The 13,447-nt window shown below is 54.5% G+C and overlaps 1 protein-coding gene across 1 annotated transcript in view; it reads left to right on the top strand.

Moving 5' to 3' along the window:
* Window positions 1-11,623, top strand: part of ZAN (zonadhesin) — a 35,661-nt gene extending 24,038 nt beyond the window's left edge. The window contains 17 exon segments of the mRNA XM_069571397.1: window positions 252-496; window positions 574-738; window positions 940-1,064; window positions 1,380-1,672; window positions 4,805-5,016; window positions 5,477-5,618; window positions 5,934-6,181; window positions 7,230-7,359; window positions 7,565-7,739; window positions 8,053-8,229; window positions 8,471-8,545; window positions 8,989-9,142; window positions 9,144-9,188; window positions 9,296-9,434; window positions 9,962-10,102; window positions 11,231-11,333; window positions 11,424-11,623. Of these exon segments, the coding sequence (XP_069427498.1) occupies window positions 252-496; window positions 574-738; window positions 940-1,064; window positions 1,380-1,672; window positions 4,805-5,016; window positions 5,477-5,618; window positions 5,934-6,181; window positions 7,230-7,359; window positions 7,565-7,739; window positions 8,053-8,229; window positions 8,471-8,545; window positions 8,989-9,142; window positions 9,144-9,188; window positions 9,296-9,434; window positions 9,962-10,102; window positions 11,231-11,333; window positions 11,424-11,511 (2,657 nt within the window). The 3' untranslated portion in view covers window positions 11,512-11,623.
* Window positions 11,624-13,447: the final 1,824 nt, after the last annotated feature.

Genomic DNA, 13,447 nt, shown 5'->3' with positions numbered 1-13,447 from the left:
CAAAACCGCCCCTCCGCCCAGGAGGGGCTCCTCGGGGTTCACTCACGGCTCCCACAGCAGTTGTGAACTCGGGATATTAAAAGTCTCTCCTGGGCCGAGCGGCACCTGCCCCATCTCCTCGGGTCTTGACTCTTCTTTGTCCCCTTCCCTTCTGAGGCTCCCTCTCCTCCACATCCTTTCCGTGAAGGTGGGGAGAAGGCCTGTTCTTGCTAGAGGCTGGACCACTCCTCAGCTGCCTTTCTGTCCTGCAGGGATGGGAGTGTGCCAGATCCAGGACAGGTCCCAGTACATAAGCTTCGATGGCAGTTACCATGCCGTCCAGGGTGCTTGCACTTACGTCTTGGCGAAAACGTGCCACTCCACCATGGACCTGCCTTTCTTCAAGATCAGTGGCAAGAATGGGCAGCAGCAAGACCAAGCTCACACTTCCTACCTCCGAAAGGTCTACGTACACGTCTTCAATACCCTGGTCACCCTGAAGAAGGACCACGTGCTGGTGAGCGGGGCGGTGGTGAGGGGAGGACATGGACTCTGGTCCTTCCTGCTGCTCACGGGTCCTGCCTTCCTCTCTAGATCAATGGCACATGGGTCCCCCTGCCCGCGACCTCCCAGATCCGGGGGGTCAGCGTCATTTCCAGGGACGGCTACATGGTGCTCACCATCAGCATTGGGGTGGAAGTCAAGTTTGATGGCAATGGTTTCCTGAAAATCGAAATCCCAAAAGCCTATTATGGAAAGGTGAGGAAAACATCTGGGTCACTTCGTAGGGGCGTCAGTCTGCAGGGAGCGGGGTGCCCGACTGAAGAGTCACTCCCCAGAATGGGAAAAAGCTGCAGGGTGGGGATGCCTTTCTCTTCAGAGTGGAAAGGGGGTGCCAACCACAAATGCCCCCTGCCATCCCAGATGTGGAAGATCCCTCTTTCCTCTCTGCCCACCCAGACCTGCGGCGTGTGCGGGAACTTCAACGGTGAGGAAGAAGATGAACTGCTGATGCCTAATGACGAGCTAGCCCCGGATGACATCACGTATGTGGACAGTTGGCAAGATAAGGAGATTGACCCAAGGTAATTGTCCCCAAAGACTCTCTGCCTTTGTTGGCATAGGAACGCGAGTTGGGATTCTAGACCATATGGCCCACCTGGGATGGAAAGACTGAAGTGGTCCTCAGTGCGTATCGCTTGACAGGGGGTGGCATCTGGGTCTTCCTGTCTTGGCTTCAAAATGTGGGAGGCGACGGGGGCCACGTGGAAGGCTGGTCAGAGCCCAGGCCAGCTTCCAGGTGAAGACAGGAGGGGTCTAGAGGGTGGTTTGGGAGCACCAAGTTGTTTTCATAGATGAGGCCATGGCTGTCCCTGTGATGACCCCCTTTCCCTTCCCAGTTGCCAAGATGATGACAAGACCGAAGAAGAATCGGAGAAGGAGCCAGGAACGACCTGCCAGCCAGCTGACCTGGAGAGAGCCCAGGAGCAATGCCAGGCAGCCTTTCAGACTCCAGGCTGGGCAAGGTGTGCCAGCCGTGTGACCCTCAATCCCTTCTTGGTCAGATGTACCGACAGCCTCTGTGAATTTGGGGGCCTGAGCAGCACCCTCTGCCAGTCTCTGCAAGCCTTTGCGACCGCCTGTCAAGCCCAGGGCATCAGGCCTCCCATCTGGAGAAACAGCAGCTTCTGCCGTGAGTGTCCCCTCTGGCCACCCCCAGACTGCTCCCAAACGTTCTTTTTTCATCTGTGTGTCTCTCTCTCTTTTTAAAAATATGAGTCTGGTACTTTAAAAAAATTATTTTTATTTTTATTTATTTGGTTGTACCAGGTCTTAGTTTCGGCCTGCTGGATCTTTAGCCGCAGCATGTGGGATCCGGGCTTCTTTGGTGGCTCAGACGGTAAAGAATCTGCCTGCAGTGCAGGAGACCTGGGTTCGATTCCTGAGTTGAGAAGATCCCCTGGAGGAGGGCATGGCAACCCACTCCAGTATCCTTGCCTGGAGAATCCCCATGGACAAAGGAGCCTGGTGGGCTACAGCCCATGGGATCGCAAAGAGTCGGACACGACTGAGCGACTAAGCACCCACGTGGGGTCTAGTTCCCTAATCAGGGATCAGCCCCAGGTCCCCTGCATTGGTAGAGTGGAGTCTTAGCCACTGGACCACCGGGGAAGGCCCCACCTGTGGAGTCCTGAAAGCTCCTCCATTCTTCTTTTTGGTGTTTTCTGACCTATTTCTGGCCTCATTTTCTCTAATGTGGACCATTTACAGTAAGCTCTTAGCCCGTGTCCGCTGTCGCAGGATGGCACAGGCTGCTTCTCAGCACTGTCGTTCCAAAGGAGATGTGATCATGTTACACCTGTGAGCCATTGTGCCTGCAAGTCCGAGCTCCTCTCTGAGATGTTTGAGATCCTGTGAGCTGTCCACCCCTAACTCCCCCTTGTTACTTGTGACTGACATCACCCGCAACAAACCATCCTATTCCCCACGTGGGCCTTGCTTTCCCACACCCCTCCCTGCCTTTATACGCACCCTTTCCTGCACCCCAAAAGTTCTTTATTCTCCTCTCCTGGCAGATTCCAAGGCATTCTTCTCTAACTCTTTCCTTTAAAAAGTTTTTTAAAAATTATTATTCATATACTATATTCTTCTACCCTTTAAAAGTATACAATTTGGGGATTTCCCTAGTGATTCAGGGGTTAAGATTCCACCGCAGGGAGTGTGGGTTTGGTCTCTGCTCAGGAAACTAAGAGCCGGCATGCCACACAATTCGCCAAAAAAAAAAAAAGTATACAACTCATGGATTTTCAGCATCTTCACAAGGTTATACAACCAGCACTGCTATTTAATTTCAGAACTTTAAAAATTTTAAAACAGTAAAGCGTTTTTCATTTGTGCTGCATTCCTATGGTTCAAAATTTTTAAAAGTATTAGAAGATTCCCAGTGAAAAGTCTCTTTTCATCCTGACTCTGGGCCCCAGGCCCTAGCCTGCTCTTATCCGCATCTGAGTATTTTTCCAAAAAGTCTTTCCTATCTGCACATACAAACAAATGCAAATTTATTTCCCATATTTTCTTACAAACAACAGACAGGACACAGTCGTTTGTACTTCATTATTTTTGACTTGGCTGCCCTTCCTCGTCAGATATGTAAAAAGCATCCTTATTCTCTTTCGCAGACATGTCATAATTCATTTGTCATAGTTTATTTAACTAGTTTCTATCGATGGACTTCCTAGTTGTTTCCAGTCTTTGGCTGTTGCCAACTGTGCTGCGATGCATAACCTTACGCAGATGCAGTTTTCTGTGTGTGTCTCTTATCTGTAGGATAAATTCCTAGCAGTGGAATTGTTGGATCGAGGATTGTGTGAGTTTATGCTTTTGAGAGATCTTGCCAAATGGCCTTCCATAGAGGTTGAGGCATTTACATTCCCACCAGCAACACTGCCCATTTCCCCACAGCCTCGCCAACACACAGTATTATCATGCTTTTGGATTTTTGCCAATCTGATAAGTGAACGATAAAAAGAGTCTTAATTTGTATTTTTCCTATTATGAGTGAGGTTGTGCATTCTTTCATACATTCAGGAGCCGTTTGGATTTCCCTTCCTGTGATTTCTTCCTACCTATTCACCATTTTTCCACTGGTTTGTTGCCCTTTACTGAAATATTTTATAGATGTCCTTTGCTACAGAGAGTAGACAGCCCTCCATTAGTGCTATGAGTCAAAAAATTTTTTCCATGTCTTTTTTTTTCATCTCTGACTTCTTATTTTTTTACCATGCAGAAATATATATATATATGTATTTAAGAGGTCAGATATAACAGTCTTTGTTTTATGGCTTCTGCATTTTGAGCCCCAGTTACAAACGCCTTCCCTACTCTGAAGTTAAAAAAGTTGCCTACATTTTGCCCTAGCATTTGTATGGTTTCTTTTTTTGTATATTTAAATATTTTGATCCGTGGGGATGTATCCTGCTGTGTAGGGTGAGAACTCAATCAACTTCATGTTTATTTTTTCCCAGTATTATTAAATGACCAGTCTCTTTTTCCACTGACTCAGATATCACATTTCATATTAAATTCCCATGTGTATTTGAGTTCCTCTTTGGGCTTTTTCTCCTCTTCCTCTGCTCCATTTAGCTTCATTTACTAGCAACACAGTGTTGTGATCATTGAGAGTTTAAGTAGTGTTTAGATTTCTGGCAGGGACATTTAGTTTCTTTTGTTTGTTTGTTTTGGTTTAGAGTTTTCCCAGCTTTTTTGGTTTGTTTATATCCTCATCTCCACTTTAATGTCATCTTTCCCTATTTAAACAAAAAAAACACACCAAAATCCTGTTGGTACATTTTATTGCTATCATATTAAATGTACAAATTATCTTAGGGAGGGAATTCCTGGGCAGTCCAGTGGTTAGGACTACAGGGTGCACAGGTTCGATCCCAAGCTGGGGAACTCAGACCCCAAATGTGGCCCCACATGACCTAATTAATAACGGTAATAAAATTAATTTAGGGAGAATTGACATCTTCATGTTGTCGACTCTTGCTATCTGTGAACGTTTTCATTTGCTTGCAACTACTTCTGCTCAAAGGGTTTTACTTAGCTCCCCCAGCAGAGTGAGTCCCTCCCTGCCCTGGGCTCCTGTCATGCTGGTACACAGGCCAGTCACGAGCTTGCTGCCCAGATGCACCGAGGTCGCGCTGAACCTGCTGCCTGACCACAGGCTCCCACACCAAGATGGGAGGAGCAGTCTTGCTCTATTCTGTCCTCAGGCCCACCACGGAGCCCACGCTCAGTCCGCGTTTCTCCCCCACCCTTCCAGCTCTGGACTGCCCCCCCAACTACGTCTACACCAACTGCTTTCCCCACTGCCCCCCTACCTGCGACAACCCGGAAGGCCGGTGCAAAGGCTCCAGGGGTCCCTCCAACTGCGAGGAGGGCTGCGTCTGTGAGCCTGGCTACGTGCTCAAGGAGCGGCGGTGTGTGCCCAGGAGTCAGTGTGGCTGCCGGGGCGCCCGGGGCAGATTCCTCCCCGTGAGTGGGGAACGGGAAGTAGGGGTGGGGGGGACCACCCACACACCTTCAGGATGCCGCCTTCCTCTGGCCTATGCTGCTGCGGCTGGCGCTGGATGTGAAGGCTGGTGGCTGGGGTGGGTGGCCTCCTGCCAGGACTGGGGTGGAGGGTGTGTGGTTTGGATGTGAGGACTGAGGCACGGTAGAGTGGCCTTGGTTTGAAGATCTCGGTGGTACCCTTCTTGAGTCACAGGGCTTCTGTGACCCCAGTTTCCTCATCTGGAAGATGCGTTCAGCAGTACCTCCTGAGACAGCGCAGTGCCTCTAGGGAGCGCTACAGGGACAGAGGGTGCCTTGGCACTGGGACTGCCTCTGGCCTGTGCCAAGTGAGCCGTCAGACTGTGGGCTTAGACTGAAGTCGTCGAGGAAAGAGAGCTGGCCCTCTCTTCCTCACTCCTCGTTCTTCCCGTGGCATCTGCAGGAGGGTAACGCCTGGTTCTCCAGCAGTTGCTCCCAGAGGTGTACCTGCCGGGCGGGAGCCATTCAGTGCCGGGCCTTTGCCTGCCCCGCCAGCTCCCGGTGTGAGACCGACGAGGACGGCAAAGAAATCTGCAAACCCTACAGTAAGGGGGCCCTCAGGAGGTGCAGTCGGCGGGGGGCCCAGACTGGGGGCTCTGGGGAGAGGGAGCTGCTGACATAGACAGAGGTGGGCTCTCACGTCTTACCAGCTCGCTGATCGCCTGCAGATTCTCTCTGGGATCTACCTTCAGGGCGAAAAGAGCGAACCAGGCAAGGGAGATCCTCTCAAGCTGGGAGAGGGAGAGGGTGGAAATATCAAGTTCAGGGAACAGGAGGCACTGGGGGCAGGCGGGTGAGGGGCCCTGGGGCCGTTCCACTGGGCAGGGCCATTCCTCCTCAGTGCTGGCTCTTCTTGGCAGGGTCGGAGCGATGCACGGTTTATGGGGACCCCACTTACCGCACGTTTGATGGCCTCGGCTACCGTTTCCAGGGCCGCATGACCTACTATCTGGTCAAGACCGTGGATGTGCTCCCCAGTGGCGTGGAGCCCTTCATCGTGGAGGGACGCAACAAGATGTATGCGTCTCACAACCCCATTTTCCTGCACGAAATCATCGTGATGGTCTACGGCTACACAGTCCAGCTCCAGCATGAACTGGAGCTTGTTGTAAGAGCTGGGCCAGGCAGGGTGGGTCGGGGGAGGCAGGTCAGTCCATGAGAGGCCACCAGGAGCAGGTGGAGCCAGGGCTGCCCGTTCCTTGGGAGGTTCCTGGCAGAGGCTGCCTAGTTGTAGAAATCAGAATCAGTGTTGCACTTACCTCCTTGGGAGCCCAAGCTGGGCAGGAGGATTTCAGGTAAGATCGGGGAGAGGTGGGGCAGTGGGAAGAAGGGAAGATCCGACAGGCGGTCTGAAGAAGCACCAGGGATGCCCACCTGCCAGTTGTTTATTTATTTTTTTTTGTAAAGAAAGGGGCTGCAACAGGAGCAGACCTCGGAGACGCTCTTGGCATTTGGGATAGTAAAGCTTCCTGGAGTACCCTGTTGCAGAGAATGATGGAACCACAAGGTCCCGAGATGTGCAGAGAAGCGGAGGCCAGCGCAGCAGAGAGTCACCTTTTTAAATATAATTGTATTAATTCTTTAGGTTTCGGCCGCATTGAGTCCTCATCGCTGCACACGGGCTTTCTCTAGTTGTGGTGAGCGGGGCTGCTCTCCGTTGCGGTGCTCAGGCGTCTCATTGCAGTGGCTTCTCTCGTTGCAGAGCACCGCCTCCAGGGGCTCGGGCTTCAGGAGCTGCCACTCATGAACATGGTAGTTGCGGCTCCTGGGCTCTAGAGCTCGGGCTCAGCAGCTGCGGCGCACAGGCTCAGTTGCTCCGCGGTATGTGAGATCTTCCCAGACCAGGAATTGAACCCGCGTGGCGCTTGTGGTAAAGAACCTGCCTGCCCGTGCAGGTGGACATAAGAGACATGGGTTCGATCCCTGGGTCGGGAAGATCCCCTGGAGAAGGGCATGGCAACCCACTCCAGTATTCTCGGCCTGGAGAATCCCATGGACAGAGGAGCCTGGTGGGCTGCAGTCCATGGGGTCGCACAGAGTCAGACACGACAGAAGCGGCTTAGCAGGCACGCATTCCTGCATTGGCAGGTGGATTCTTTACCACTGAGGGTCACCTTGATTCAGGCTTCCCTGCGGCTCCCATCTGCCTCCTCCAGGTCAACGGCCAGAAGGTGACCGCCCCCTATGAGCCCGTTGACCAGCTGCGGGTCTCCCTACGAAGCGATCGCCTGTTCGTGATCACAGACTTTGAGCTGGTGGTCAGCTTCAACGGAAAGAACAACGCAGGTGCCTGAGCATGGGAACCAGAGGGCCAAAGGGAGCGTTCCTGGGAAGGGGGAGGGAAAACCGCCTCATGGAAAACCATGGGCTCCATGAGAGGGTCCCCTGCCTGCAAGCAAGGCCTCAAGCTCCGGGAGACGACCCAGGAGGGGTGGGGAGGGATGAGGTGTGGTGCGGGGGGGTCTCACTCCTGGGCCCCCTCCTCCCACAGTGATCTCCCTGCCCGTCACTTACCGGAAGCTTGTGCTCGGCCTGTGTGGCAACTGCGACCAGAACAAGAGGAATGACTTTATGCTGCCCAACGGGGCTGTCACCCAGAACCTCCTTGCTTTTGGCAATAGTTGGGAGGTAAAAATGACCGAGGGAAGCTTCCCCCGCATCTCAAGGTGAGAGGGCTGGGGTTCAAAGCAGGGAGGCCCTGACCCGGGGTGGGGGGCGGCTGGCCAGGGTGGGCATGAGCACCAACCTAAAATCTGTTCACACAAGCTCACCCGCACTTACTCAGCAGAGAAGGAGCCCTGAGGCCGAGGGCTCAGACAGGCCTGAGTCTTCTCATCCCATCACATCTTTCCTCTCCCGCCGACTGCGGGGCACCGGCCCTGTGGATCCCAGCCTGTGCCCCGGGCCCTCCCCTCCCAGGTCCCTTCGATCACGGCAGCCCTGGTGGGCCTCACCTGGATCTTTACTGTCTCTGCCCAGGGCTGTACAGGAGGAGGAAGTGAGAGAGGAAGCAGCCCTAGGCTTTCCTGGTGTGTCGGGATGCCACCCGGAGGAGCTGCAGCTCATCAGCCGCACCCAGGCGTGTGGGGTGCTGGTGGACCCCGAGGGCCCCTTTGCTGTCTGTCACCAGACTGTGGCCCCTGAGCCCTTCCTGGAGTGAGTCGGGGACCCGAGACCCTTTATCCAGCTCCTGTGGCCTGTTCTCTGACTGGCTGTCTGTTGGGCACAATTCTGTGCATAGTACCTTGTCACACACACGCACACACACGCACACACATCCCCATGGCACGCCGGCCCACTCTCTGATGGGGCTTCCAGGGCCTCTTCTGCAGGGCTGGGTCTCCTGGCCTCCCTCCCCATCTCTGACAGCCCTCCACCTGTCCCTGCTGTCCTCCAGGCACTGTGTGTCTGACCTGTGTGCCGCCCACGACCCCAAGGAGCAGGAGGAGCTGCGTTGCCAGGTCCTCAGTGGGTATGCCAGCATCTGCCAGGAGGCGGGCGCCACCCCGGCCAGCTGGCGGGACCACACCCACTGTGGTGAGGCCCTGACCTGCCCTAGCAGCTGGCCCCTGACCCCTTCGGCTCTTTCCACCCCTTGTTCTGCTCTGAGCCCCCACAGCTTCCCCCACCTTGGCTTTCCATCTTGGTTCCCCCAGCCCTAGACTCTCCCCCTTGTTAATATCCTCACGACTGAACCCCTTCCCTGCCCTCACCCCCATCACCCCTTCCCACTCCGTTCTGCCAAGGCCCACCTTTGATCCTCCTCATGAGTTAGTGTCACAGACAAAAAGACTCACAAAGCCAGTCCTCCCTGCCTTTAGCAAGCTCTGTGCTCTGTTGGGTGACCTTCTTTTCCATACCTGGGGGCACCTACCCCTGCTCTGCCACCTTCTGACTATGACTGTGTCCCCTCAGCCTTGTCATGTCCAGCCAATACTGTCTACCAGAGCTGTATGACACCCTGCCCGGCCTCCTGTGCCACGCTGGCAGCCCCCCGGGGCTGCAAGGGCCCCTGTGTGGAGGGCTGTGCCAGCCTCCCGGGCTACATCTACAGCGGAGCCCAGAGCCTCCCCCTGGCCCACTGTGGCTGCACCAACAACGGCATCTACTACCAGGTCCGGGCTGTTAGTGGGAGGCCCCGGGGGAGCGCAGGCGCGAAAGGACAGCCCAACACTGGAGGTCAAGCAGGCGCTCCTGCTTCCTGGGCTTTCTCCCTCTCTAGCAGGGTGACAGCTTCGTGAATGACGACTGCTCCCAGCGCTGCACCTGCGCGCGCACGGGGCTCCTGCTATGTGAGCCCCTCGGCTGCAGCCCTGGGGAGGTCTGCACCCTGGGGAACCTCACTCGTGGCTGCTTCCGAGGTGAGCCGGGACAGGCCCTCGGCTTCCAGCTGCCCTCATCCCCTGTGGGGGCGGGGGAAGGGGGAAGCCCCTGGACCTGGAACAAACCAGCCCTCCCAGTCCTGGGAAGAGCCCATCTCATCAAGATCAGGACTCCTACCATTTAATCTCTCTCTCTCTCTCTCTCTCTCTCTCTCTCTCTCTCTCTCTCTCTCTCTCTCTCGGGAGGGACAAGGCAAAGGCCCTGTCTTCCCCGAGCCTCTGCTCTCTGCTCTGCGTTAGTGTCTCAAGATCTCCTTTAGTCCTTACTCAGCACTTGGGGTGAGCATAGCATTCCCACATTATAGGGTAAAGAAAATGGAGTTCAGAAGAGGATAAGCAGTTTCCTCAGATCTCGGGGGTATAGAACCAGGACTGGAAGCCTGGCCAGCGGACCCCAGCGAATCTCTCTGGGAGAATTTCTTCCCTGGCGTCCCAGCCCCCAGGCCCCTCTCCTTGGCTCTGAGTGTCCGCCCAGAACTCCCTCCCACCCGCTTCCATCCTTGCAGACAGCCCGTGCCTACAGAACCCCTGTCAGAATGATGGGCGGTGCCGGGAGCAGGGAACCCATTTCACCTGTGAGTGCGAACCTGGTTATGGGGGAGACCGTTGCATGGAGCCGCGGGATGTACCTCCCCCTGAAAAGCCAGGCAAGAACTTTACCCCAGACCTGTACCTCACAAGCTCCTCACCTTCCCCACCAACAATGGCCACAGAATAAGTCCGTGTATATAATATTAACCTACAGTATCTGTTAGAGATGTATGCGTGTGTGTGTGTTAGTTGCTCAGTTGTGTCCGACTCTTTGTGACCCCATGGATTATAGCTCACCAGACTCCTCTGTCCATGGGATTCTCCAGGCAAGAATACTGGAGTGGGTTGCCATTCCCTTCTCCAGGGGATCCTCCCAACTCAGGGATGGAACCTGGGTCTCCCTCATTGCAGGCAGATTGTTTACCTGAGCCTCCAAGGATGCCCATAGATGTATAGTAGATAGTATATTATATTGATAGTATATATATAGATATTATATAGATAGTATATATATAGATAGTATATTATCAATGTCTTATATTACCATATGAGATGTAATAATATAATATTTGGATATGATCCCTAAAGATTAGCAGGATCAGTATCCTGAAAGAATCTCAGAGTCCCTATGCCCTACCCAGCACTCTGGAATCTTCTCTCTGACCCTGAGCTCCCCACTTCTGTGATCTGTATGCCTTACCCTGCTGTTGTTCCCCTCTCCTGTGTCCCTCTTAGCCTCCCTGGTACCTTTCATTAGTTTTCTCTATCCCAAACTATAATCCCCACATGCCTCTGCACCAGCAATTCTCTGACTGTATCCTTGTGCCTAAGATCGGGGTGGGGCAAGGTTGTCTCTGGGACTCAGCCCTAGAGACTTGGATTGGGTAGGTCTCGGTGGGGCCCCAAGATGCCTGCACTTTTTCACAAGCTTCTAGGTGACTGATGGGAGTGATACCAGGGCTACTCTTGGAGAAGCACTGACCCAGCTGATACCCTGGAGTCTGGGGGACCAGCTGGGTGAACATCCTCCTGAAGGGTCTGTGGGAGTTGCGTGTCCGCTGGGAGCAGGAGGGCGGCACCAAGGTCTCAAAAGCCCTAGGAGTGGTGGCTTCCTGGAGGGAGAGCCAGGACCCAGAGACGTGCAGGGAATGCAGTCCACCCAGGGTGGCAGCTGAGGACCGGAAGGGTGTATCCCCCTCACCTCTTATCCCACACCCCTATTTCTGTTCCCTGCACCCCAGAAGCATCCAACCTTGCCTCCATCCTGTTGCCATTGCTGGTGCCCATGGTGGTCATAGTGCTAGTGGCGGTGACCAGAGGATGCATTTCCAGGAGGAAAGGGAGGAGGTGAGTTTCTGGAAAGGGGCAGAGGAGGGCCGGCTGAGGGGAGCAGACACAGGGCGTGGGCACTGACCTTCATCACTGGTGTGTTTCTAGGGAGAAAACACAGAGCCAGACCAGAGGCAAGCTGCCGGGTGCGGGTGAGCCCCAGCCCCACGGCCCACAGCTTTGGCGCCTGGCCTGAGGCTCCCTCTTATCCATGTTTTCTCTCAGATTTTAGTCCAGAGCAAGCCCTCAGAGTCGCTCAGTTCTGAGTTGTCCACAGAAGAAAGAGAGATAAAATTATTTATTTTTGAGATGTGACTTTCCACATGATTCTGGTGGAGGAAGGGTCTGTGAGGTGGACCTTGGTGGGGCGAGACAGAAGGGAGACGCGGGGCCGGGGACCTAAGGCTGGATGCTCCAGAAAGTGTCCACAGGGAGGGGAACCGAGGTCTGAGGAGGTAAGGGGCTGTCTGTCCTTTAGACAAAGTCCCATGCGGGGCTTCAGGGATACAGGAGAAAAGAGGGCACCCCAGGAATCCTAGTTCTTGTAGGTCTTGGCCTCTGAGCTTCCCACTTGGTAAGTGAAAGGTGATCCTGAGGTTTTCTGTTTCTAATGATGAGACTGAAGCTCTGGGCAGAGGCTCAGGATGGGAAATGTGGCTTTTTCCAAAGGGTCAACTGGCCTGTGACCCAAAGGGCCTTGGGGTTGCTATGGTAACTGAGGGTGGGGGCTGGGGCCTGGCTTGGGAGGAGCTTGGAGCTCCATCCTACTAGGAGTGACCGGCTCACCTCAGCCAAGGGCCAAAGTGCAGACATGCCCGCCCTGAGCCCCACGCCTTGTGCCTCCCGCCAGGCAGGTCCTGGGGGAGGGGGCTGGGACGTCCTGCGCGGGCTCTAAGAGAAAAAGGAAGGCTGCCCACTGGGCTCAGATGTGAAATACCAAGGAGAAGGAGACACCAAAGCAGGCAAGACCCTGGGTTCTAGAAAGGAATCCTTACTCTGTTTGTCCTCCAAATGAGCCCAGGGGCCACCTTTATGTGGCTGACCCAAGGAAGTGAGACCCAAGTTGGTTGGAGAAAGGGCTCCAAGAAGGAAGGGGTGCCCCCGGCCAGGTCACTCTGCCTCTTAGCTGGAGGGAGCAGCTTGCACTCTGGAGCTGGGCTGGCTGTGTTTAACCTGAGCATCACAGGACTCCCAGCTGGATGCCTGGCACCACCCCTTGTCCCGTGCACTGACCTCCCTTTTCCTGATCTTTGACCCTTTGACTCTCTGTTCTTCATCTGTGTCCGGCTCCCCTGACCTCTGACCCACCTAAGGTCTCCTTATCTAGCCTGGATGTCTGGTTGGCAGGGGTAGGAGGTGGCCTGGACCAGCATCCTCCCTAAGTCCTGGGCAGGACAGAGTCCCGCCCATCCTGTTAGAGGTACAAACAGGAGCCATGTCATCAAGGAAGGCGACAGAGGATTCCAGAGCATTAGAGATTCCCAAAGGCAGTAGTAGAGGCAGGAAACTGGGGACAGCACCACTCCTGGAGGCTTCCTGGGCTGGGAGGGGCAGAAGCTGGGATTTGGGGTCCTGTACCAACCCCGGCGAAGCTTCCCTGGTGGCTCAGACGGTAAAGAATATGCCTGCAATGTGGGAGACCAAGGTTCAATCCCTGAGTTGGGAAGATGCCCTAGAGAAGGGCATGGCAACCCACTCTAGTATTCTTCCCTGGAAAATTCCATGGACAGAGGGATCTGGTGGGCTACAGTCCATGGGGTAGCAAAGAGTTGGACATGATTGAACAGCTCACACACCAACCCCAGCACAACAGGGGGCAACTGAGATGCAAAAATGGCAAGGCTACACCAGCTTGACAAAGTGGACTGGGTCCAGGCCTGTCCCTGCAGGTGTCCCCTGGGGTGGGCAGGCTGGGAAACTGAAGATGGTGAGAAAGACATCAGGGAATTGACCTCAGCCTCATCTTCCTGCTCAGGAGGGAGAAGATGGGGGAAGATATTCAGGTGGTTTCCCCTCCCTTCCCAAGAGGCTGAGAGAACCTGCCTGGGCAGCACCTTGAAAGGGGGAATTGTCCTCCAGACCCAGCCCAGCGTGTGTGTCTGTTTGTGTACATACACGTGGGGGGTCCGTGT

Source organism: Ovis canadensis, chromosome 24 (assembly GCF_042477335.2).
Source record: "Ovis canadensis isolate MfBH-ARS-UI-01 breed Bighorn chromosome 24, ARS-UI_OviCan_v2, whole genome shotgun sequence".
Taxonomy (NCBI): Eukaryota; Metazoa; Chordata; class Mammalia; order Artiodactyla; family Bovidae; genus Ovis; species Ovis canadensis.
This window is presented reverse-complemented; position numbering and strand designations above follow the sequence as displayed.